General features: G+C 51.0%; 1 protein-coding gene across 4 annotated transcripts in view; it reads left to right on the forward strand.

Moving 5' to 3' along the window:
• ABR (ABR activator of RhoGEF and GTPase) overlaps nt 1–25277 on the forward strand; it is a 183588-nt gene that overhangs the window by 63681 nt on the left and 94630 nt on the right. For all 4 annotated transcript variants that reach the window (XM_058702890.1, XM_058702891.1, XM_058702894.1 and 1 more), the window contains exon 2: nt 24164–24348. In XM_058702890.1, coding sequence (XP_058558873.1) covers nt 24164–24348 — 185 coding nt within the window. The remainder of the gene's footprint in view (nt 1–24163; nt 24349–25277) is intronic.

Consider the following 25277-nt stretch of genomic DNA (forward strand, 5'->3'; position numbering starts at 1 on the left):
CTCCCCCACTGCAAGCGGAGGTAACCACCGTCCTGAATTTTGTGGTAAGCATCCCCTCCTTTTCTTCAGAGTGTTACTGCATAGGCGTGTATTCCTAAACAATGTAACTGTGCAGGTTTGCCAACAATCCATAGAAAGGGAATCATAGTATGAGTATTTTTCTGTGACTTGCCTTTTTCTGTTTAAAATTATGTTTTTGAGGTTCATCTTTGTTCTTGCCTGTGGCTTTAGATTATTCATTGTCAAAGCTGCATAGAATTCCATCCTAGGAATAAACCACAACTTATTTAGTAGTCATACTGTACTACTACCAAAGTATAGGTCTAAAGTATACTATTTCTATACCTTTGGACAAAATCCATGGTAGGAAAATCATTTTACACTGCAACATAGCACACACACAAACTATATATATGGGCTTCACAAAACAATACCTACTCTTAGTCCGTGAGATGCTCCTTTTTCATCAATTCCAAGAGGTGACCTGCCAAACAGATTCATGATGCACTAATAGGTCAATTTGCAGCGGCTGAGCGTGCCCCCTCATGTGTCTGGCGCAATGGCCCTGTGGTTCTGTGCCCAGCAGGTAGGCACAGGGATGGCCCTGTTGCTGTCTCACCAAGACTGTCTGCTCACACACCCGTTGGCACAAGACCACTGTGCCTGCTGGTTCCCACCCTTCCATCTGTCGTGACTGTAGATATCTCCCCACTCCTACTGGACATTTTCTACCTGTGGCCTTGCCCTTGTGGCCCATCTCATGAACTGTGGCCTGAGAGACCAGATCTCTGGACATGTTAGAAGTGTGTGCACTGTAGCATTACTGATTCAGTCAGGTAGCAAGAGAGAGGATAGTGTCTGGTACCAGACTGCCCGGGTTCCAAGCTTGGCCACTAAGCAGCTGTGTGACCTGGGCAAGACATGTAACCTCTCTGTGCCTCAATTTCCTCATCTGTAAAATGGGGATATTAGTAGTACCTACCTCATGGGGTGGTGTGAGGATGAAATGAATTAATTTTTTTGTGTAAGTCTAGGCTGTTATTATTATTCCTGAACCCAACTGTGTGTCAGGGCCTGAAACCTGTCTAATTCTTTGCTAATATCTCTGAACACAATGGCTACATTGGGAAGAGGTCAAAACACCCAGTTAAAAGGAAGTTGGAGGTGGATGGAAGAGCTGGTTCTGGACCCTGGCTGCCTGTATTCAGAGCCCAGCTTCACCATTAACTAGCCGTGTAGCCATGAGCAAGTTATTTGACCTTCCTGGGCCTCTGCTTACTCATCTACAAAACAGAGGCAATAAAAGAACTTGCCACATAGTTGTTAAGAGAATTGAATAAGATAATGCACATGAGGCTTTTAGTACAGGATCTGGCTTCGCCCTCTACCCGCCCAAAATTCAGGAGATGGCTCTTAAATAACAACAACGGCATGAAAAGAGATTTATTTTTAGGAATCACACTACTGGGTATTTACCCCCAAAACACAAAAACACTAATTCAAAGGGATAGATGCGCCCCTGTGGTTTACTGCAGCATTATTTACAACAGCAAATATATGGAAACGGCCCAATGTCCGCTGATAGATGAGTGGATAAAGAAGATGTATGTGTATACAATGGAATATTACTCAGCCATAAAGAGGAATGAAATCTTGCTATTTGCAACAACATGGATGAAGCTACAGAGTATAAAGCTAAATGAAATAAGTCTGTCAAAGAAAGACAAATACCATATGACCTCACTCATATGTGGAATTCAAGGAGCAAAGGCAAAAAAAAAAAAAAAAAAAAGAGGAACAAGCCAAGAAAAAGACTCTTAACTATAGAATATAAGCTGATGGTTACCAGAGGGAAGGTGGGTAGGGGGATGGGGGAAACAGGTGATAGGGATTAAGGAGTGCACCTGTCATGATGAAGAAATAAAATAAAATGAAAAGAAAAAGAAAAAAAAAAAGAAAAGAGATTTATTTTCTCACAGGACACTGTTGCTTGTGTGAAGGAAAACCACCTGGCCCCAGGTCCGTCTCTGCAAAAGCTCATTTCTTGGAATGCTCCACTCATGAGCCCTGCAGCTGGAGTCCTGGGCTCTCTCTCAGGACGCAAATGCACCTTAGAATACTGAGTGGTGTAGGCTGGTGGGGGTGGGTCTTAATGTGGTCCCCCTCCCACGCCCGGCTCTTATTGTCCTTAACGAGGAGCGTGCTGGAGTCAAACGTGGGGGCCGTGCAGACATGAGGCATGGCGCACCCCGCGGTGAGCACCTTTCCTTCTGTCCCTTGGTGGCTAGCAGATGCCCACCCTGCCCACCCCACTCTTGTGATAGACGCGGGAGCAACGAGAAGGATGGTATGGGCTGCCCCCAGCGCACTGTTGGCCACCGCGTGCACTTGAATCATCTTTCCCCAGCCCTCCACAGCTGGTTAGCCAGACCCCTGTCCTCCCCTGACAGCCCCTCCCGGCCACCTCCAGCCATTTTAAAATTCAAGTAGGATCAGGTTTCCCTCCTGCTTAAAACCTTTTTGTGCTCCCCATTGGCCTTTGGGAGGGAGGAGTCCCCTTCCCGACCTTGATCTCTGTAGCAAGGCTTGCTGGTTTCTTTGGCCACAGCACTCCCCCCACCCCTCACCTTGCTTTTATCCTGTCTGCTCAAGTACCTCCGACTCCCCCAGAATTGATTCTTGCTTCCATGTCTCTGCCTTCCCTGTTTGCTGGCCTCAAGAAGAGATTCAAAGCCAGTTCACCATCCTGTCCCTCAAACGGCTCTCTCTGACTCCCACTAGAATGAATCACTTCTGATAATGCTCAGTATCATGCAATTGTTCAGGACATGGACTCTGGAGGGAAGACTGTTGTAGGTGTAAATCTCTGCCCCGCCACTTATGAGCTGTGTGATCTTGAGCTAGTTACCTAACCTCTCTGTGCCTCAGTTTCCTCATCTGTAAAACAGGAGCTGTCAGAGTATCTACCTGATTGTGAGAATTAAGGGAGTTACTACATACACCAGACACATAGTCGATGTGTACTCTCTGTCCACTGGCTGTAAACCTCATGAAGGCAGAGGCTGAGTCTGCTTTGTTTCCGAGTTGTGTCCCCTTGCCTGCCCAGCACCTGGCACGTAGTAGGTACACACCGGATATCTGTCAGTGGAATCGAGGGAAGCCGCCTTTACCCTCCTTGGAGAAATGTCTATTCGATCCTTTGCCTATTTTTTACTTGGGTCACGTGTCTTCTTCTTTTTTTTTTAAATAGACTTGTAACTTTCGTATTTGAGACAGAGCACGTGCATGAGTGGGGTAGAAGAGCGGAGGGGGAGGGAGAGAGAGAGAGAGAGAGAGAGCGAGCATCTTTTTTTTTTAAATTTTTTTTTTCAACATTTTTTATTTTATTTTTGGGACAGAGAGAGACAGAGCATGAACGGGGGAGGGGCAGAGAGAGAGGGAGACACAGAATCGGAAACAGGCTCCAGGCTCTGAGCCATCGGCCCAGAGCCTGACGCGGGGCTCGAACTCACGGACCGCGAGATCGTGACCTGGCTGAAGTCGGACGCTTAACCGACTGCGCCACCCAGGCGCCCCAGAGAGCGAGCATCTTAAGCAAGCTCCACTCTCAGTGCGGAGCCAGTCACAGGGCTCGATCCCATGACCCTGAGATCATGACCTGAGCCGAAACTGAGAGTTGGACGCTCAACCAACTGAGCCACCCTGGTGCCCCAGGTTATGTGTCTTCTTATTGTTGAGTTGTAAGGTTTCTGTACATATTCTAGCCACAAGACCCTTGTCAGATACATGATTTGCAAATATTTTCCCCCCACTCTGTGGGTTATCTTTTCACTGTCTTGATAGTGTCCTTTGAAGCACAAAAGCTTTTGATTTTGATGACATTCAGTTTATCTGTGTTTTCTTTTGTTGCTTTTGGTGTCCTTCTTCAAATCCAAGGTCATGAGCTTTCCCCCTATGTTTTCCTTTAAGAGTTTCATAGTTTTGGCTCTTATGTTTAGGTCTTCGATCCATTTTGAGTTCATTTTTGTATGTGAAATAAAGTGTGAAATAAGGGTCTAACTTCATTCTCTTGGAGGCGGATATCCAGCCATGTCAACACCATTTGTTGAAAAAAATTATTGAAGGTCCTGGCACCCTAGTTAAAAATCAGTTGGCCATACAGAGATGTGTTTATTTCTGGCATCTCACATCTACTCCCTTGATCGATCTATGTGGAAAGCCACCTCTGGCTTTAACCGTTTACCATCTCTGCCCATGTGTTGTCAGCAGCCCCGGAGGCTCCTGCTGGATGTGTTACCGGGACATCCCACAGCCGAACACCAGCTCCCAAGTGGCCTCTGGGGTTAACCACTTCCCGCATCTGTCAGGTGACCACTGGGAGGGCCCCGTGTGACTGGCCCCTGAAGGCACACGGGGAGGGTGCTGTGGAGGCGTGCTTTCCCTCCCTCTACCTGCACCCGCCAGCACATCTCCCAGTGCAGGGGGCAAGGTCCCAGAGCAGGGCCTGTTTGTGCCAAAGCACAGCTTCTGATTGGGTGGATGCCCTTGATGCAGGCCAGGTAGGAGGGGACACAGGGCGGGAAGTGGCTCCTGGGATGGAGAAGGGAGTGGGGCCTGCAGGAGGGAAGCATTCCTGGCACTGGAGGCATCTTCACCAGGACAACAGCCTTGGGAGGGAGAGCCCTGCATCCATGGGTAGGCGCTGGGAGACTGGAAAGGGCCATTAGTGTTGCCAAGTTCTGGTCCTAACATGGCTTCCTTCCCTGTTTCTCGAGTGTGGGGTATGGGGTGGGTGGGTGGCAGTGTGTGACCTGATCCCCCCTCGTTACTTTCTTTTTTTTTAATGTTTGTTTATTTTTGAGAGAGAGAGAGAGACAGAGCATGAGCAGGGGAGGAGCAGAGAGGGAGGGAGACACAGAATCTGAAGCAGGCCCCAGGCTCTGAGCTGTCAGCACAAAGCCCCATGTGGGGCTCGAACTCACAAGCCGCGTGATCGTGACCTGAGCCCAAGTCGGATGTCTAACCGACGGAGCCACCCAGGCGCCCCCGATCCCCCTCCTTTCTGAGTTCTTGTTCCATGAGGTTGGGGGACTTGGATGCTTTAAGAGGTCGAGTGGCTCTTAGCCAGTATGTCCTCCGTGTGGGACTGTTGTTTCACGTTGACTCCAGCCAGTGAATAAGACTTTTGTGGGGTGGGATAGGGAGCTGGGAGGATGGGGACCATGGGGACACTTTAGCTTGCAGGGGAGTTCCAGTCTTACGGCTACTTTCATGCAACACAGGCAGAGAACACGACAGAGCAGAGAGCTGTAAAGCTTCACCTGTTGAATTCTGCATTGCTGGGCTGCCTGTGGGCTGAGGGAAGCACAGGTGCTCAGCTGGCGGGGTGCTGGCTCCAAAGGCAGGGAACGGGCCGCGTGGTGGTGAGAGGCCTGTGGTGCAGTCTGTCTCCCCCTCCTCCAGATCACCTAAGACCCTGGAGGTGAATCTTCTAGAAGTGGCAGCCACTGCGGTGACACTGTATTTGTTAGACGCACTAGAGGGCAATGTATCGCTTGCTCCAGGGCCCATATCCCTTATTTCCAGTCCTTGGACAGAACTGGAGGGAGAGCAGAGATTTCTGTGGGGTGTGTGCCCACATCCTCCCTCTTCATTTGTTCTCCCCTTTCACCCGCCCCCAAGTGGGAACAGAGCTGTGTGAGCTGAGTCCAAGTTGCTCGCTGCCTGAGAATTGCGTCAGCACCGCCTGGCAGGCTGGAGCGGGAGCCTGTTGCTATGGTGACCACTAGGCTTCAAACCAGTGAGAAGGATGAGTTAGTTGCAGGGTGTGGTTTTCTCGCCTTGTGATACGGCCATGTGATAGGCACACGGGCCTGTGGGCTTGTGTTTCTACCCCTTCCAAGGAGAGATGTGTCATCTGCTTAGGTAGGCATGATGGAGCAGCTGCTCCAAAAGCCGTGTGGGCATTGACCAGGTCGGGCGTGTGTGCCTGGAAGACACAAGTGGCTCCCTTAGCCCTTCTTCCTCATTCTGGAAATAGTGGGTGATTTGACCAAGTAAACCAGATTCTGGGGGAAGGAAGGGATCCAGAATGTAACCTGTCACCCTGTACAGAGGGCAGCTCTGGGCCAATAAAACCTGCCCAGGCTGCATCATGATTTTTTTTCTAAAGCGCCTAACAGAGCTCATCTTGCTAACGATAATAAACTGCTTGACCAAGCCAGCCTGGTACCTCGGTTCATTTCTCTTCTCCCACATTTTGCTTATAATGGGAAAGGAGGTAAAAAGTCCACATTCCAGGGGCGTCTGGGTGGCCCTGTTGGTTAAGCGTCCAACTTCAGCTCAGGTCACGATCTCACAGTTCCTGAGTTCGAACTCTGCATCAGGCTCTGTGCTGTCAGCGCAGAGCCTGCTTCAGATCCTCTGTCTCCCTTTCTCTCTGCCCTGCCCTCTCTCAAAAATAAATAAACATTAAAAATAAAGTCCGCATTCCAGCTGCATCAAGCACCTGCTATGTGCCGGGCACTGCACTAAATATTAGTTCATCGTTTTATCATCTCCTTACCTCTACATTGGGGAGTAGGTAACACCGTCCCCATTTTGCAGAGGAGCAGACTCAGGGACCCAGAGAATTTAAAGTGACTTGCCCAGAGAATTAAACCTAAATCTTTGGGCTTCATGTCCAGTGTTCTTTTGCATTCCAGATCCCACTAGAATCAGGACCTCTTAGGATGTCTAGTAAAGAAACACACTGTACATCTTCCGGTTTTCTCCCAGAGAAAACCACATGTTCTGTGTGGGGCATGGTTGACTGGAGCTCTTTCTGATTTCTGAACGGGAAGCATGAGAGATGTGGGTGTCGCCTGTGGACAGAGGAAAACCCAGGAAGCAGTTGGTGATGTCAGGGCAGGGCATTGACAAAGTCCAGGCTTGGTTCATAGACTGAGCTTGGGAATTCTGCCTGGGGCCCTCTAGGGGTGAAGGCTGAATGTCAGATGAATTGTCAGCAGAGAGGGGTTTGGTGAACTGGTCCAGGGTAAGATGTAGAGCCAGGGGGACCAGGGCCTCTGCAACAGCCTAGCAATCAGAAGACCTGACTTGCTGAGTTTACGAGACAGCGATAAGGAGATAATACTTAGGTGGTGCTGGCACTGTTCTGTGTGCACTTCAGATGTATTTACTCATTTCATCCTCGCAGAAACCCTGAGAGTTTGAGTGCTGTTCTATTTTGAACATGAAACAGAGGCACAGAGATGTTAAGTGACTTGCCCAAGATCACACAGCTGGTAAGAGGCAGAGCTGGGATTCAAGCCCAGATAGTCCGGTTCCAGAGCATAAGCTCCGTGACTACTGTCTCTGCTCTTACCTTCTGGAAAGATGATAGGGAGTTAGCTTGTGTGGCCCAGTCTGAGTGTGTGTGTACATGCGAGCACGTCAGTATACCGGCAATGGGAGGGAAGGCTCAGGACCCCACTTATGAGCTTCTGTGTGTTAATGGCTGTGGCCTGTGCATTTCCGGGAGCCCAGAGACACCTGTACCTGTGTGCACGAGGGCCCTCCCTTCTTCCCTTGCTGCCTTTGTGGTTCCCAGGGGGCTGCGGGCTCTGCCGCCTCTGGTGTAGAACTGAAGCACAAATTGCTGCAGACCACACACCTGGATTGCTAGCCTAACCCTGTTGAAGGGCCCCAGGCTCCCAGGAGGGAGCTTGGGTCTGGAGCTGAGAGTGGACAGTGGCCCCAGAAGAAGCAGGCAGGGAAAGTGGAAGCAGGGCTGCCGCGTGTGTGGGCTGTTCTCTTGTGTGTCTTTGGGTGCTTGGGTAACCTATGGAGCGTGCACACGATGTGCAGCTCCTTCCAGTCCCTGAGAAGACACCAGGCAAACTGGACTTCCTCTCGGTGTCCTTCCCAGGACCAGGATTTGGGGGATAAATAATAATAATGAGAAGAAGATCAACAATAACAGCCACTAACGTTACTGGTCTTGAGCTAACTAACTCATTTAACCATCGCAAAGCTCTGTGAGATAGTGTTACTATTTTTATCTTCATTTTATAAAGGAGGAAACTCAAGCACAGAGAGGTTAAGCAAGTTGCCCCAGGTCACACAGCTAAAACTGAGATTTGATTTCAAATAGCCTGGCTCCAGAGCCGGTGCTATCAAAGCACCGCACGCTACTATGCCCCTTCATGGCTCCTAGAGGAAGCCTCAGGCCCTATAACCCTTCTCTTGTCCCCAGTTCAGAATCTTGCTCTCATTTTCCTGGGAGACTGCCATGTGCCCACCTGCCTGCCTGCAGGTCCTATGTATGAGGTGTGGCCTCTGACATCAGCCATGCCCTGGTTTTGTGGGTATTGTGCACCTTCTCTCCTCTCACGCTCACATGCCCAGGTGTGGAAGGGACATTTCCGGGAGCTCTTCTGGGAGCAGACGTGATTGACCTTGGCCATTGCAGCTCCAGCCTCATCCCACCAGTCTGCGTGCACTCAGATGGTCCAGTGTAATTACCTGAAGCAGGGAAGGTCCTGCCGGACCTGTGAGCCCTGGTACCTGTCTCTCTTGGCCTGTCCTTTCTGGCCTGTGGTCTAGACACGGCCACACTTGTTACGAGAGCCACGTTGGCAAATCTCTTTTTCCTTTCCCTCCCCCATCCCCATCAGCCCCCTGGGCCAGGTCTGGTCCTGAGCTTGATTCTTGGAGGAGGCTGCCTTCCTGCCGGAGGTAAGGCTGGCGTCTCTCCCAGCCAGGTGGGAGGGTGGAGCTGTGTGGATCTGCATGGAGGACTTGGGAAGTGACAGAGGGGTAGGGGTCCAGCCGGGGGAAGTGGTGACCTGGGGGAAGTTACATTTCCAGCCGTGACCCCTGGGGGCATTCTGCGTGCTCTCCAAGACATTGCCATTGGCATTGGCAGGTTGAAGGCTATAGTGGGTGCCCAGGTGCTGTCTGATGGGAGAAGGAGTATTGGCATTGGAGCTGACAGATGCCTGTAAGCCCCTGCCTAGGGCAGAGCCAGGCTTGTCTTGTGCCAGGAAGTTGGCAGCAAAACAGAAATGAACTGTGGAGGTAGAACCTACCTTTGTAACTCAGAAAGCAACTCCAAAGCCCTCTTGGAAATTAAGTGGGTTCCAGGCCTGGTTTAGTCCCCTAGCCCCTTGGTAATCCCCATGAGAGGGTTTCTGTCTCTGATTTTGCTCCTTCTGGTCCTTCCTGTCTGCTTTTCTGTTTTAAAAAAAAATTATGCTTTATTCTATTTTTAAATTGTGATAAGATACATAAACCGTAAAATTTACCATCGTCATCATTTTTCAAGTGTGCCGTTCCGTGGCGTTAGTACAGTCACAGTGTTGCACAACCTTTGCTGCCGTCCATCTCCGGAACTCTCTTCGTCTTGCAAAACTGAGACTCTGCATCCATTAAACACTAACTCCCGCTTCTTGCTGACCAAGCCCCCGGCGACCGTCATTCCACTTCCTGTGTCTGTGAATTTGACTGCTCTAAGCGCCTCACATGAATGGAATCACACAGTATTTGTCTTTTTGTGACTGCTGATTTCACTCAGCACAGTGTCCTCAAGATCCATTCGCAGCGTAGCATGTTTCAGAATTCTTTTCCTTTTGAAGGCTGGGTAATATTCCACAGTATGTATATACCACATTTACATTTTGTGTGTCCATTTATCTGTCAGTAGAGACGTGGGTTTCTTCCACCTTTTGGCTGTTGCGGATAATGCTCCAATGAATACGGGTGTTTCCCAGTCGACTTTTGGCCTTTCTTCACACAAGAGCAATAGGCCATCCCTGAGACTTGGTCAGGGATGGGCTCACTGCCTTGGTCCCGGGAGAGTGGGTGGGGAGCCAAGTGGGTGGGGAAGGCTTGGCCCTCTGGTGCCGTCCTCTACCAGACACTAAGCTGTGGGTGCTTCTGGAACCAATCTACTTGCCTGAGGACGTCCCAGATTTCCTTCCCCTCTGCCCTCAGAAGAGGGTGCTGGGTTCTTGGTTCTCTCCTGTATAGGAGGAGGGTGGCTGTTGTCCACTATGAGCCTGGCATGGGTGGTGTTAGGAGAAAGGACTGTTGGGCAGTGGGAAGTGCATGTGGAGCTCCTTTGAGCCTGGGGCTGGCCAGCTGACCTTAAATGGAGCAGTTGAAGATGTTTTAGGGTAGGCTGGATATGCTGCAGCACCAATCAGTTCTGGAATCCCCATGACTTAACACCAGCAAGGTTTACTGCTTGCTCACACCGGTCCCTCACTGGTAGGCAGGGGCCTCTGCTCCACATGGTCACTCAGGGTCCGATGGAGGCTGCACCTTCTGAACCCACGGCCCCCAAGGTGACTGTAGCAGGGGAAGGAGAATGGAGAACTTTCACAAGGGCTGACCAGAGCAGAGAGAGTCAGAAGGTGTCAGGGCCTTGATGCGGATGTGAGTATGTACCTGTGTGTGCCTATGTGCATGGGTGTGCATGTGTGTATATGTGTGTGTGCCTGTGTGTGCCTCTCTGTGTGCATGTATCTGTGCATGTGGGCCAAGAGCAGAAAGAAGCTGGCTGGGCAAACCACATTGCTCTTTCCCAGCACAGCCCTCACCTGGCTTTGTACAACTCCTGAGGAAAGGTGATTTGGTGGTTCAGGAAGAGGCCATTGATTTGGGGAGGTCCTCTCATCTCCCCTCAGTGGGTGACAAAAGGAAGTTGGAATAGGCAGAAACACTGACACTCTGGAGCTGAGGGGACAGAGAAGGGCATGAATTTTGAGGTACCCTTGTATGGCCTTGTTCAACAATAGAATTATTTTTAAGGTCTAGGGAAGCTTTGTGGAGAGTCAACAGCGTGAGCTGAATGCCAGCGAGTCTGGCCTCCTGGCAGCAATGGACAGAGATACGGCGTGTTTCTGTGGGTGGATGTGGGAGGGTGTGCAAGCACGTGCAGGCTGGAAATGTCTTGGCTCCCAGGCTCCCACCGGGGGCCACTTGGCCCTACGATTGAAAGGAACCCCCAGTGTGGAGGGCAGAGGTTGTAGATTCTGACCCTGGCTGCCACCAAAGTACAAGGCTGCTTTAGGGGTCTTACTGACCCCTCTGGACCTTACATTACTTATCTGTTTTCTGAACTATCCATTTCTGCTTCTCAGCACTAGATTGAGAGTCATTTAATTTTTCATAAATACTCTAGGGACTCATGAAACCATATATGGGAGAGGGGCTCTAAGGAGGCCATTCCAGGCGGGTGCTAAGCGAGATTGGATTTGAAAGTCATTGTCATAACGGCCCTTTGATTCTCCCTCTTCATTGCCTCCTGTCCACTCCATCTTCTGCCTCTTTGGGGCCAAGGGGCATCTCCCACCAGCACCAGGCAGAGGGTCAGAAGAGCAGAGCCTTAAATCAAATCAGTCCAGGATCCTTACTTCTCACCAGTTCACGGCAGTTCAGGGAGGAAGCAGGAGACAAGTTAAAGCTGTTAACTGTAACAAGGGTTAGAACTCCTGTAGGATGTGTCAGAGTGACCTCCTGGCCCAAGACCCTAAATAATTGAATTGGTTGTTAGGGGAGGAGATTCGGAGGAGTTTTAGGGAATTGTATCCGACAGTTGGCAGTTACCAAGCATCCGCTAGGTGTGACTATTGTTTTGAGTGCCAGAAGAGGGCTGTCCTTGCCCTCCAGATTCCTGCCACCTAGTGGGGGAAGCCAGAATATACCAAAGACCTAATGCATGTGAGTTTGACTTTCTTTGTAGAGGAATGTTTATTGTCTGATTGATCGAATGCTGCGCTGTTTGTGAAACGCTTTTCTTGTTTGGTAGCTTACACTGCTCTTCAGAGAAGCCCCGCGGAGTGGGCAGGACAGCTGTGTCTTCCCATTTCACAGTGAGAAAGTGGAGTCTCCCGAAAAATGAGCACTTTGCAGGAGGTCCAGAAAATCTGGGACCAGAACCCAGCTTTGTTTGACTTCTGGCCCCGGGCTTGACTCATTGCAGCCCACTGACTGGCTGATAGGCTACTGGCAGTAGTGGTGGGAGTGTCCAGTCCTGTGTGGGGTCTGTTCCTCTCAGTGCATCTGGTGCATAATAACGTAGATGCTTGTTGAATGACTATTGTTTATTTACACATAAAGATTCCCTCCCTTCTGGCAAGGTCATCTAACCATTCTGCACCAGAATTCCTCTATGTTCAGCGGGCATAGAGCTGCTTTTTCGACAGAGCAATTAGAAATCCTAGGCCCCTGTGCCTGGTGGCAGATTATGTCAAAGTCAGAAAGCAATGGACTTGCTCCAAAGAGTAGACTCTAATTTGTCGGTCAGTTGTTTATTAACCAGGTGGCCCTGGACAAGACCTAGAACCTCTTTGAGCCTCAGTTTCCCCCTGTGTAAAATGGGGGAGTAATAGCTACTCTGACAACCTCCACATGTTGTGAGACCCTGACTTGGGTCTTGCTTTGTACGCTGTGAAACATGGTGCAGATAATAGTGTTTCTCTTCAATCTCTCTGAGCCCGGACACTGGGGAAGCCCCTCTCCCTTCTCTGCCCAGGGCCGTTGGCAGGCCCCTTCCCTGCCATTTCTGCCCCTGCCACTGAACCCCAAGACCTAGGATTCCTTTGTCTCAGGCTCTGGGGCCCTGGCTTCTCCAGGAGGCCCTGGTCTGCCTCCCTCCTCAAGGGAGCCCAGAGGTAGAGGATCTGATCGAATCTCCATGGCAACCGGAAGCTGAGCCTCACCCCCTCGGGGTGGGAGCATTGAGTCTGTCTCGACAGCCAGGCAGAGCCAGAACCGAGCTCTCTAACTCCAACTGTGCAGTGGCGCCTCCAGGAACCGGCTGCCCCCCCCCCCCGTCGCTGATGCCCTGTCTTACAGTTGCCCCTTTGCTGGGTTAGTGCCCCTGCTCCAAGCCTGCGTGAGATCCTCTGGGTCCTGAGGAGGCTACCCTGTGGGCCAGGGGGCTGCTGCAGGCCCTGCACGAATGGGACAGCCGGCCCACCGTGTACAATCTGAGCCAAGCCCTTTACGTCCGCCCCTTCGCCTCTTCCCAGGTAGACCTCCTCGTCCTTCACAACTGAATTCATATCTGCCTCTTGCAAGTTACCTGTCTTTCCTGCGCTTCTCGCACAGCGCTGTTTCAGAGTTCAGTTTCATTGACTCAGGGTCCTTGTCTCCATCTGGTGGTTCTCAGCCTTACAATACATTAGAATCACCTGGGGAGCTTTTAACAGCCCCGAGGCCCAGCCCTCCCCACCCCACCCCACCCCCGGAACACACCAGTTCTATATGGATCTCTGGAGCGGGAGCCAGTTATCAGCAGTTTCCAAACTTTCCAGGGAATTCTAGTGTGCAGCAAAGTTTGGAACTACTGTCTGAAAGTTTAAGATTTAAGCTACTCTGATGGCCTGTGGCGTCTTCCTCAATGTGAGCCTCTGGAATATAGGCTGATGGATGCACAGTTGGGTCAACTGATGGAGGACGGCCTGCTGGAGCCTAACCCAGTTGTGTGTTTCCAGACCCCTGGTTTTTTGTTTGTTTTTTCAAGGACTAGGAGATCCCCCAGGGCACTTAATGCTTAGGAAGAGGACAAGGTAGTAATGATGATTACTATTTATTTAGCATTTGCCCCAGGCCAGGTGCCTCACACTACAGATATTTTCTCACTGGAACCCCACAGAAAACTCATGAGATTATGTGTTTTCCCCATTTATAGGTGAGGAGACTGAGGATCTGGAAGCTTAAGTAGCTTGCCCAAGGTCACATGGCTATTAAGTGGTAACACTGGGATTGTAACCTGAATCTGCCTCAAAGCCTATGTATGCCCTTAACCACTATGCTCTCCTGGTTCCCCAGCCCCTCTCCTCTATAGGTTGTAGAGGAGGAGATACTGAGAAGGATGTGGCTTGTTCCACAGGAAAGATGCTGGTCCAGGGATGCCTCACCTTAGTGCCATGCTACCACTGAGGGGCTCCCAGTGGTATCTCCTGGGTCATCTGGGGTCACAGGGCCCTGAAGGCGTGCAGCCTGCTTTCCCGTTCCTTCAGCTGACCTCTCTTGAGGACTGTTCTGTCTGCCCAGACACTGTCCAAGTTCCTTAACCTAATTATGTTATTTAATGTCATCCTACAGCCAGCCTGTGACATGGGCATTGTTATCCCTGTCTCAAAGATGAGTAACTGAAACTCAGAGAGGCCTGGAGCCAGCCAGCTGACAATCCTCAGAGCTATTTTTTTTTTTTTAAGAGAGAGAGAGAGAGATTGAGAGAGAGAGCATGTGTCGGGGAGAGGGGCAGAGGGAAAGAGAGGATCTTTTTTTTCCCCAATGTTTTATTTATTTTTGAGAGAGAGAGAGGATGTGAGTGGGGGAGGGACGGAGAGAGGGGAGGACAGAGAATCCCAAGCAGGCTCTGCCCTGATAGCAGCAAGCCCTATATGGGACTCAAACTCAAGAACTGTGAGATCATGATCTGAGCTGAAGTTGGACGCTCAACTGACTGAGCCACCAAGGGGCCCAGAGATGGGGCCAGGGGCAGGGGGGAGAAAGAGACAGAGAGAGAGAGAAAATCTTAAGCAGACCTCACACTCCGCGCAGAGCCTGACACGAGGCTCAATCCCGCAGCTCTGGGATCACCACCTGAGCCGAAATCAAGAGTCAGACACTCAACCGACTGAGCCACCCTGGCACCCCCTCAGAGCTGATTAAACACAGTTCTTTCAGTTCTGTGGCAGCCCAGCTCTGGCATGGTCAATATGACCCTAGACTATAAGTCAGCCTTGGGGTCTTAGTTCCCACCACGTTGCGGGGAGGCCAAGTTTCATAGCCCTGTGTGCCCCTCAGCTGTGTGGGGGAGATGAGGGTCACTATATAGCTTGTCAGCCTCAGAACTGACCCCAACTGTTGAGTCTAGCCAGTGTCCTGGCCTGCTGAGAAGGTAGGGAAGACCCAGCTTAGTTGGAGGAGGAATTTGAGGGTGATAGGGGACTTGGCGGGGGTGGGAAATGAGCAGATCTGTGCCTCTCCTGGGAGAGGGGGGGGTGCTGACACTGGAAAACCACTCGTGCACAGTTTCACAACAGGATCGATGCAGGCCTCAGCCCAGCACCTGGCATCCAAGGGAGGTCTGAGCAGGGAGAAGAATCATTTTCTGCGAGTTAGTGACAGGAAAGGCAAGTTGGAAGGACTCTATCCATGCAGAAGGGCACCGGGACCTCAGCTCCAGCTACACCAGTCTGTTCAGTAGTGCCCCAAACAAAAGGGTGCAGTTGTAACCCCGTTCTCTGCAGCTCTGCTCCTCTCACTGGAACAGCTGCTTCCTTCCCCTCCTGGGGAAGCGTCCCCAAGGATGCTTACATCCCGTCAAGGGATGCTCAGACCCGCCTCCAGATGGATCTCTTCCTCCACCAGAGTTTGACACCAGTTGTTTCTTCCTCTTGTGGGCCCTGACAGCAACCTGCCCACATGATTTTTTCTGTCTGTTCGGGTCCCACTCATGACAGTGGTTAAAGCACTTGTCCTGGAGTCAGACTACTATTCAACATGGTTTTCCACTTACCAGCCATTAAACCCTCTGGCAAGGGACCTCACTCCATGTGCCCTCACTTCCTCAATTGTAAATGAGAATCGTAATGGTACTACTTTCTTGGTTTTAAATTTTACATATGTCGGGGTGCCTGGGTGGCTCAGTTGGTTGAGCGGCTGACTTCGGCTCGGGTCACGATCTCGCGGTCTGTGAGTTCGAGCCCCGCATCGGGCTCTGTGCTGACAGCTCCGAGCCTGGAGCCTGTTTCAGATTCTGTGTCTTCCTCTCTCTGACCCTCCCCCGTTCATGCTCTGTCTCTCTCTGTCTCAAATTTTAAAAAAATTTAAAAAAAATAAAATTTACATATGTCTACTTGTGTAACCACAACCTAGATTTCCGGCACCCCAGAAAGTTCCCTCATGCCCCTTCCCAGTCAACACCCACACTCTCCCACAGCCCACTCCCCAGGGAGCCACTAATGAGAATTTTTATCACCCTCCATTTGTTTTGCCTGTTGTTGAACTTCATATAAGTGGAATCCTGTGTACGTGCTCTTTCGTGTCGGTTTTCTTTTGCTCAACATGTTTGTAAGATTTTTCCGTCACGGGGTTACTTGGAAGATGAAATCAGGCTGTGCCCAACACAGACACAGATGACAGTGGGCATGTGTAGGACCACACTGGGAGATCCCAGAGGGCAGGAATGGAGTCTATGCCCCTGTGCTCTGTTCCCACCCGATGCAGCGTGTGGTGGACAGAGACTTTGGACGTTCTCTGAAGACCTTGGATGCTGCTTCGGTGGGAATGATGGTCAGGACTGGGCTGCCCTCCAGCTGTTCTCCCAAGCTTTCTCTTCCCCACTCCTGTGCCAGTTCTAGGGCAGAGAGTAAGCTTATCATCCAGTATCAGCCTTCGTAGCACCCCTGCTGGGAGCGCAGGACTATTCCACAGCTAGAACTTAACTTTATCCTGCACTCACCCACAGGTTCTTACAGTGTCTGAGAAGAGGTTGGAAAGATCCCCCAAACTGCCGTTAGCATCTGTTTTGGAGGTTGGGTGTACCAGGACATAGTCTTGGCTGTGCCCTTCCATCATTGGTGCCGGACAGTCTTAGGGGAAGGCTGTAAACAGCTTGACACCTGTACGCCTCCAGCCATTTGGGCACCCTTTCTTCCCCTTGCACTTACCAGAGCTTAGGATGGTGGAAGTGAGGGCTGGTCGCTTGGGTTTGAACCCGCCCCAGACAGGCCAGCTCTTCACCTTGCCCAAAAGGAGCATGTCTGAGGTCTCCGTGTCTGTCACTGGTCAGCTCATGTTCTGTCATCTGGCACAGGCTCCATTACAGACTCGGCATAGGTAACCCTACGTTCACGTGTGGTCCCAGTCTGGATGACTCCTAAGAGATCTGGAGGTCACAGGCTTCTGCCTGCCTTGTAACTTGAGAGAGGAGCTGGTGCATCGAGCGGCATTATCTGAAGTTAGCGATATTTGGCGATGGTGTGGCTGGCAAGACCCCACAGCAGGTGATGGTCCAGATGAGCGGCCCCCACTGGGTCCTGCCTAACTCTTAGCTTGGTTCACAAGGCCCTCGGTGTGCTGGTCCGTGCCCGCTTCTCCAGCGCTATCTGCCACCTCACCCTCCTGCTCATTCAGTGTCCCAGCCGTGCTGGGCTATTTATAGTCCCCTTGAGGGGCCCTGCTGTTTTACACTTTGTGCCTTTGCCAAGCCTCTTCTCATTGCCTAGAACTCTGCTCCCGTCCCCATCTGCCTGGCAAGCACCCACACATCTTTCAAGATTCAATTAATAATGTTAATAATAGCCACTAAGATTTATTGGGTGCTTACTATGTGCTAAGTGCTTTGCATGCCTTATTCCAGTTAGTCCTCAAAGCAGGCCTGGGCAGTTAGCCCCTTCATCATCCTCTTTCACATTCACTCGATTAACCAATATCCATTTATAGGCGGCTGCCCTGTGCCAGGCACTCTTGTGAGCACAGAGAGGTTAGGAAGTGATGGAGCCTGGACTGGAACCTGAGCCGTGTGGCCCTAGGGTCTCGCTCTTAGCCACAGCGATAAACCACCTCCCTCTGGGGCACCTGGGTGGCTCAGTCGGTGAAGCGTCTGACTCTTGGTTTCGGCTCAGGTCGTGATCTCACAGTTTGGGAGTTCAAGCACTGCACTGGGGTCTGTGCTGACAGTGCTGAGCCTGCTCGGGATTCTCTCTCTCCCTCTCTCTGCCCCTCCCCTGCTTGTGCGCACACACGCCCTCTCAAAATAAATAAATAAACCGCCTCCCTCTGAGTACCACCTAACCTCTTCCAGTGCCCCCTCACCCACACTGTTGCCTCCTCCCTCCTCTCTGCCTCACCTGTGAAGTACTTCTGTCATAGCACCTGCGATGTCTTATTGCTTATTGGACAGGCTTCCTCTGCTGGGCTGGAAGGGTATCACTCAGGAATGTGCTTATTTTAAGTGGCAGAAAATCCAACAGATAGGGGCTTATATTTTTCACTTAAATAAAAAACAAGATGGGCTGTTTCTTTTTTTTAATTTTTTTTAACGTTTATTTATTTTTGAGACAGAGAGAGACAGAGCATGAACGGGGGAGGGTCAGAGAGAGAGGGAGACACAGAATCTGAAACAGGCTCCAGGCTCTGAGCCGTCAGCACAGAGCCTGACGCGGGGCTCGAACTCCCAGACCGCAAGATCATGACCTGAGCCGAAGTCGGCCGCTTAACCGACTGAGCCACCGAGGTGCCCCAAGATGGACTGTTTCTAATGTGGTTCAGTAGCTCAGAAGCATCAAGGGGAATGTCTGTGTTCTTTCTTGATCATTTCCTCACGACAGCAATATGGCCACTGTCACTCCAGTCATATTTGCGTTCAAGGCAAGGAGTCCCTTTTTAATGATCAAAGGCCTTGCTGAGGCCCCATCATGCTTTACTGGGTCTCATTGACCAGAACGATGTCAAAGGGCCACTCTAGTTGTAAGAGAGGCAGAGAAAGTGAGTGTCTTGCCTGGGACTGGGTCCTTTGCCACCTCATATAAAACCAGGGTAGGGTAAGCAGGGGAGAAGGGAAGATGGATATTGGGTAGGAGCTAGAGAGCAGAGATCACATATTAATTTCTCCCGAATTCTTAGAATCTAAGGGCTTTATAATTGTTTTGTGCTATTGCCTTGCATTTATCCTGTGCAAATACAGACCCTTTTACTTTTTCAAACCTAGTATCCTAGTGTACATGCTGTTATTTCCCATTTCACTTAATAAGATGATACCTACTATCCATATAATTTTTTTTTTAATTTACATCCAAGTTAGTTATTATAGTTCAACAGTGATTTCAGGGGTAGATTCCTTAATGCCCCTTACCTATTTGGCCCATCCCCCCTCCCACACCCCTTCCAGTAACCCTCTGTTCTCCATATTTGAAAGTCTCTTATGCTTTGTCCCCCTCCCTGTTTTTATATTATTTTTGCTTCCCTTCCCTTATGTTCATCTGTTTTGTCTCTTAAAGTCCTCATGTGAGTGAAGTCATATGATATTTGTCTTTCTCTGACTAACTTCACTTAGCATAATACCCTCCAGTTCCATTCACGTAGTTGCAAATGGCAAGATTTCATTCTTTCTGATTGCCGAGTAATACTCGAGTAATGTCGAGTAATATATAATTGTATATATATACCACATCTTCTTTATCCATTCATCCATCAGTGGACATTTGGGCTCTTTCCATACTTTGGCATATTGTTGATCACCATCCATATAATTTTAATGGCTACATAGTAGTCCGTCTTAGAGAAATACCATACTTTACTCAACTGGCTCCCCATAATTAATCATTTGGGTTGTTTTTACTATTTCACAATCATAAAGAACCCTGTGATTAATAACCTGTAACCTTATTTTTAGATACACTTATAATTAATTTCTGAGGACATAGTCTTGGGTTATGCTGGGTTAAAAGCTCTGCCAACAAATAGAGCTTTCAAAACCAGTTACCAAACTGAATTCAGACAAGCTGTCCCAGGTGTACATACCCTCCAAGAGTTTCTCTTTTTTTTAAGATTTTATTTTATTTTTTAATTTTAAAAATGTTTTTATTTATTTTTGAGAGAGAGTGAGTGAGACAGCACGAGTAGGGGAGGGACAGAGAGAGAGGGAGACAGAATCCAAAGCAGGCTTCAGGCTGAGTTGTCAGCACAGAGCCCGACCCGGGGCTTGAACCCATGAACTGCAAGATCATGACCTGAGCCAAAGTCGGACACCCAGCCGACTCAGCCACCCAGGCGTCCCTAAGATTTTATTTTTAAGTAATCTCTACATACAACGTGGGGTTCAAACTCACAACCCTGAGATCAAAAGTTGCACATTCCACCACTCAGGCCAGCCATGTACCTCCATACCCTCCACAAGTTTCTGAGGGTACCTGTTCCCTGGAAACTTTGGGTATTTTTTTTAACCTTGCTGATTTGATAAAAAAAAAAAAATAGCAACAATCACAACCCTCCCCCCCCAACACACGCACACAAAATCAATTTTCTTTGATTACAGGGAGGTTAACATTTTATGTTTTATTTTTTAAAGCTTATGTATTTATTTTGACGGGGCGCCTGGGTGGTTCAGTCGGTTGAGCGTCCGACTTCAGCTCAGGTCACGGTCTCGCGGTCCGTGAGTTCGAGCCCCGTGTCAGGCTCTGGGCTGATGGCTCAGAGCCTGAAGCCTGCTTCCGATTCTGTGCCTCCCTCTCTCTCTGCCCCTCCCCCATTCATGCTCTGTCTCTGTCTCAAAAATAAATAAATGTTAAAAAAAATTTTTTTTTTAAAAGTTTATGTATTTATTTTGAGAGAGAGAGAGAGAGAGAGAATGCAGGGAGGGGCAGAGAGGGAGAGAGAGAAGGAGAGAGAGAATCCCAAGCAGGCTCCACACTGTCAGGGCAGAGCCCAATGCGGGGCTTGAACTCATGAACGGTGAGATCATGACCTGAGCCAAGATCAAGAGTCGGACTCTTAACCAACTGAACCACCCAGGCGCCCCTCCATCTTGTTTTTTCCTGTGTTTCAGAGTAAGTTGAAGACAGCAGTACTCTTCCCTGCAGCACTTAAGCGTGGATATCATTAACTAGTGTTCAATATTTAGTGAAATATGTATATGTATTTGATGAAGGTGATGGAGGCGTCAACCCGTGTACCCCAAATCCCTGTCAAGACACAGAACATTTGTATCACCCCAGACAGTTCCCTGTGCCCCTTACAATCAACTGCTGTCCCTACCCCAACCCCAGAGGTAACTGCTATTTTCTGTTTGTTTTCAACCATAGATTACTTTTGTCTGTTCTAGAACATCATGTAAGTGTAACCATACAAGATGTGCTCCTTTGTGTCTGGATTCTTTCACTAACCATAATGCTTGTAAGAGTTATTTCTGTTGTTCTATGTATCGGTAGTTTGTCCCTTTTGATTGGTCCTTTATTGTAAGGATATATAAGGAATACCTATTTTTAAGGGGTGGGCAGAGCAAGAGGATTCCACCAAGGAGACTTAGAAAGAATAGTGAATGAAGGCAGTAGGAAAAGCACTCAGACAGAAGGTCAAGAAAATCATCTGGGTCAGTTATAAATAAGTTTGACTACATATAACATAAAAACTAAATAATAGTGGCTTACATAACAAGCATTTTTTCTCCTCTCCTCTAAAAGAAGTCTGGAGGTAGACAGTCCTGGAGTGGTATGGCAGTTCATTGTGCCATCACCAGCCCAGGTTCCTGGCTTTGCACTCAGCTACCTTCAGCGCTGGCTTCTAGCCTCAATATCACCTCATGGTTTAATATGGCTACTGGAGCTCCAGCCATCCCATCTGCTTTCCAAATTGGCAATAGAAGGAGGAAACATGGAGGGGAGGGAGGAATGGCATACCTTACAGCTAGACCAATCTTTCTTAGCAGCCTTCCTCAAGGTTTCACACATATCCACTTAACATCTCATTGGTTGGAACTTATTCACATGGCCCACACCACTAGAGAAAGTAGTATTTTAGCTAGCCACTGGGCACACCGCCACTCCAAATATAATGATATTTCTGTTACCAGGAGGGGAAATGGATATTGGCTGTTAGCAGCCTCCTCTGACTTTTCTTTTTTGAGACCTAGTGGCCAAGCCATGGTCAACTCAGCCTTTCTATCCATGGCCTCTCATAAACTGAAGCCTGTGCTTGGTAGTTTTCCATCCTCCTGAGTCCCCAGGACTCCTTCCTTCTCTGAGGGTGGGTTTCTTTTATATCCCTTTTCCTGGTAGGGGCTCTCCTGGGTCTCTGACTGACTTCCTGGGCTGTTAGCGTTTTACAGAGGGTGGAACGAAAGGAAAAGCATCTAAGAACATTTGCAGAGAGCTCTGTATGCATTCTCTCCACTTCTGGGCCTCCCCCACTGCTATGGCTGGCACCCTTCCCTCCCCACCTTGGTCAGCCTCCCCTGACAAGGAGAGTTGCGGAAGTAGATTTCTCTGGAAGGTCAGTGAAGCTCAAAGGGGAAAGGATGGCATTTGGAGCAAATCTCTCTGAAACTCAGAGACGTCTGCAAACGGGATGGTGAGAACAGCTGTACAGACGTGGCTGGGTTGAGAGGAGCAGGAGACGCGGGTCCGTGGCCACCACTTGATAAGGCTGAATCGTGCACACGTGAGGGAAGGCCACCGGAGACCTTCCCGCCTTGCCGTGACCCAGGCAACTCCAGACCGTGTGGTAGAGGCGAGCCTTACCACCCTCCCTGTTGTTCCTTCTGCCCCTTGGAAATAAATTAATTAAGACTAACGGATCTGATCCTGTGACCCCTGGAAACACAGGTCAGTGTATAGGAGAGTCAGCACGGCCTGCTGGAATCTGAACTGTTGGCCGGGTCAGGGTTCACCATAGCTCGAACCCCTGACCATGACTCCAGACACTAATAGGAGAGCCTGGAGCCTCCTGGAGGAGACATGGCAGGTTAACGTGATGTTCCATTCCCTCCTTGTGCTTCTCCAAAGTGAGTAGGTCTCCCCAAACAGCCGGGTCCCCTCACAGTGCCAGACTTGGGCAGAATGGGTGCTGTGGCTTCTCTTTCTCCCTCCTGCCCCATGGAAATAGCAGAGTCGGCTCACCGCCTGCCAACCTCACGCATAGGTCCTGTGTCCTCTGGTCAGTGAGCCCTATTTCCACGTGCATGGCACACACACATCACAGTGGCTCTTCACTTGCATGCCTGTTCTGGGGGAAAAAAAATAGTTTATGTTCTCTGACAGCTTAATGGGCCGTCAGCACAGGGACTGGAGAGGAAGTCAGAGGGAGCAGGTGCAGCGAGGCTGGGGGAAGCTCTCGGCTGCCAAAGGGCCAGATTGGACTGAGTATAGCTGTGGCCAGACGCCCTGGTGACCTGTTGACACCATTCTCAGGCTGCCGGCTGCCCTGGGGCTGGTATGTTGTGACAGAAGAGGAGGAGCCAGGGCCCCGTGGAGAATTTGGCTCAAGCCTGGGACCTGAGAGGGACAGTGCATTCCTCTGCTCATTCATTCCCTCCACGCACATTTCCCTAGATCCTGCCGCGTGTCCGCCCGTGGGTTCTGGGCACACAGCAGTAACTGAGACACCCCGTTCCTGCCCCAGAGGTGCAGGGACAAATGGGCAAGTTAACAGAGGCACTAGAAGGCCACGTGCTGTGGTTCTGAGCTGGGACACCAGGGAGGACATCCCGGAAGAAGTGAAATCAGAGCAGACGGTGGGACCAGGCCCAGCCAGGGGGTGAGGAGCCCTGAGAGGATCGCTTGTGATGCTGCAGGAGAGACCCCGCTGGTGGAGCTTGGGGGCCTTTCTGAGGTGCTGCCCTATGCCCCCATGGGCCTGGCCCGCTGTTCCCGGGAGGGGTGTATGTGCGTGGGCTCTGCAGCCTGGTTGGTGCTGGCAGCACCAAGGGGGTTAACGGCAGCTCCACTTCCCTGCAGCCCTTTCTTCCCTCTTCTCTGAAGGGAGCCTCCATTGAAATTCTAGAAATAAGTGCCGGCTTTTGAGTCTGCTGTGAAACCATGTCCCTGCCAGGCCCCAGAGCCACCTTCTCGCCCACACTGTGCCAGCCTTGGGTTCCATCTTGTGCAGGGGCCTCGTTCAGAGGGGTGAGGACTCCCCGGGTGCAGTGCCTCAGCCCTCCGCCCCGAAACCTGCTCTACCCCCCACACCAGGCATCGGCTCGGTGTACAAATGGTACCCAAGGAGGAGGGGCTCAGGAAGTGACATCGCCTGGCCCGCCCCACCTCCTTATTCCCTATAAAAAGCAAAATGGTGACTCAGAGAGGAGAGTTGGAAGCGTCCTGCCTCCTGCTCCCACTGTGAATTTTTAGACTTGGAATTAGGCAGGAGGCAGAGGAAACAGCAGCTCGAAATCCGCGACTGACATGCTGTTTGGCGGGTGGCAACCGTGGAGCCGCTCCTCCCCTACTCCCAGCAGCCCCTGAACTGCAGCCCCAGGACCTGCTGGCGCTCCCCAGCCCCTCTCGAGGCCCGGGGCCCCCACGCAGCCCCCGCCCGGGCCTGGCCGTGCATGCCGCACCGGGGGGCATGGCAGCCGGGGGTCGCCGCAGGCGCCCACTGCGCTATCAGTCCCTGGCAGCCCTCGTGGAGGACTCTCAGTGGCCTTTCTTGTTCCTTGTCTCAGACTTCAGCTACGGGGCAGACGACTACGACGGAGAAGGGAATGAGGAGCAGAAGGGGCCCCCGGAGGGCTCGGAGACCATGCCGTACATCGATGAGTCGCCCACCATGTCGCCCCAGCTCAGTGCCCGTGGCCAAGGCGGCGGGGACAGCATCTCCCCCACCCCACCTGAGGGGCTGGCGCCTGGGGTAGGTGCACCTGCTTTTCCTTCTGGGGTGGGGAAGAGGGGGCTCTGGGGGATGGGGGAAGGCAGGCACGGGTGTTGTGGGCCAGGCCCTGCCTGGGACGCTACTGGGAGAGCAGGGCTGGGGAAATGTGGACCTGGCGCCCTTGTCACCTCATCCCAGTCCTGGGCCCCTCAGACTAGGCTCCCCACCACCACCTGCTGCTCTCTCTGCCGCCCCTGCACCTATCTCTGCCTCCTCTACCAGCCATCTGCTTCCCCTGCCTTCTGGACACCCTCACTTCCTCTCTCAGCTTTCTCTTCCAGCCCCTCTCTAGCAGGATGGGGCCTGGGGGAGGGAACAGGCCCTTCTCTCTGGGCCAGAGCAGCGCACATGGCCTGTGGGCTGTAAATGCACAGATGCCGGCTCAGCAAAGCGAGGCTGGTCTCCGTGCTCTCTGTGGGGTGGAGTGAGCTGCTTCCGTAGCATTCCCTGAAGATCAAGGACCCCCCATGCTGCCCTCCTCTGTTGACTCTGGAAGGGAATCAGCCCTAATGGTGTCCCCCTCTCCTCTTGTCGGCTGATAGGAGCTCTGCTCCAAAGAGAAGCATTTTACAAGGAACATTAAGTATGTGCTTTGAGATGGGCCAGGAGGTTTGCAATCCTTGTGATTCATGCCGTTCCTGGCCGCAGGGACTGGCTGTGTCTGGGCCCAGCTTGTATGTGTGCACCTGAGACACATGAGCAAGTGAGGCAGAGGGGCTCCTGGGGGCTGTTTTTCTGGAGTTGGGGAGAATCAAAGCCCTTCCTCTATTTGGGGCGCTGGGGCATGGAGTGCCTGGTCCTGCTTGGTAAAGGGCTTGTCCAGATGCGTTCTGTGGGGGACCCCTTTCTTCCCTCCAACAACCCCGAGGAGCAGTCACTCAGATGCTGTGAGATACTTGTTCCCCTCC

The sequence above is a fragment of the Neofelis nebulosa genome, chromosome 16 (assembly GCF_028018385.1).
Source record: "Neofelis nebulosa isolate mNeoNeb1 chromosome 16, mNeoNeb1.pri, whole genome shotgun sequence".
In the NCBI taxonomy this organism is placed as follows: domain Eukaryota; kingdom Metazoa; phylum Chordata; class Mammalia; order Carnivora; family Felidae; genus Neofelis; species Neofelis nebulosa.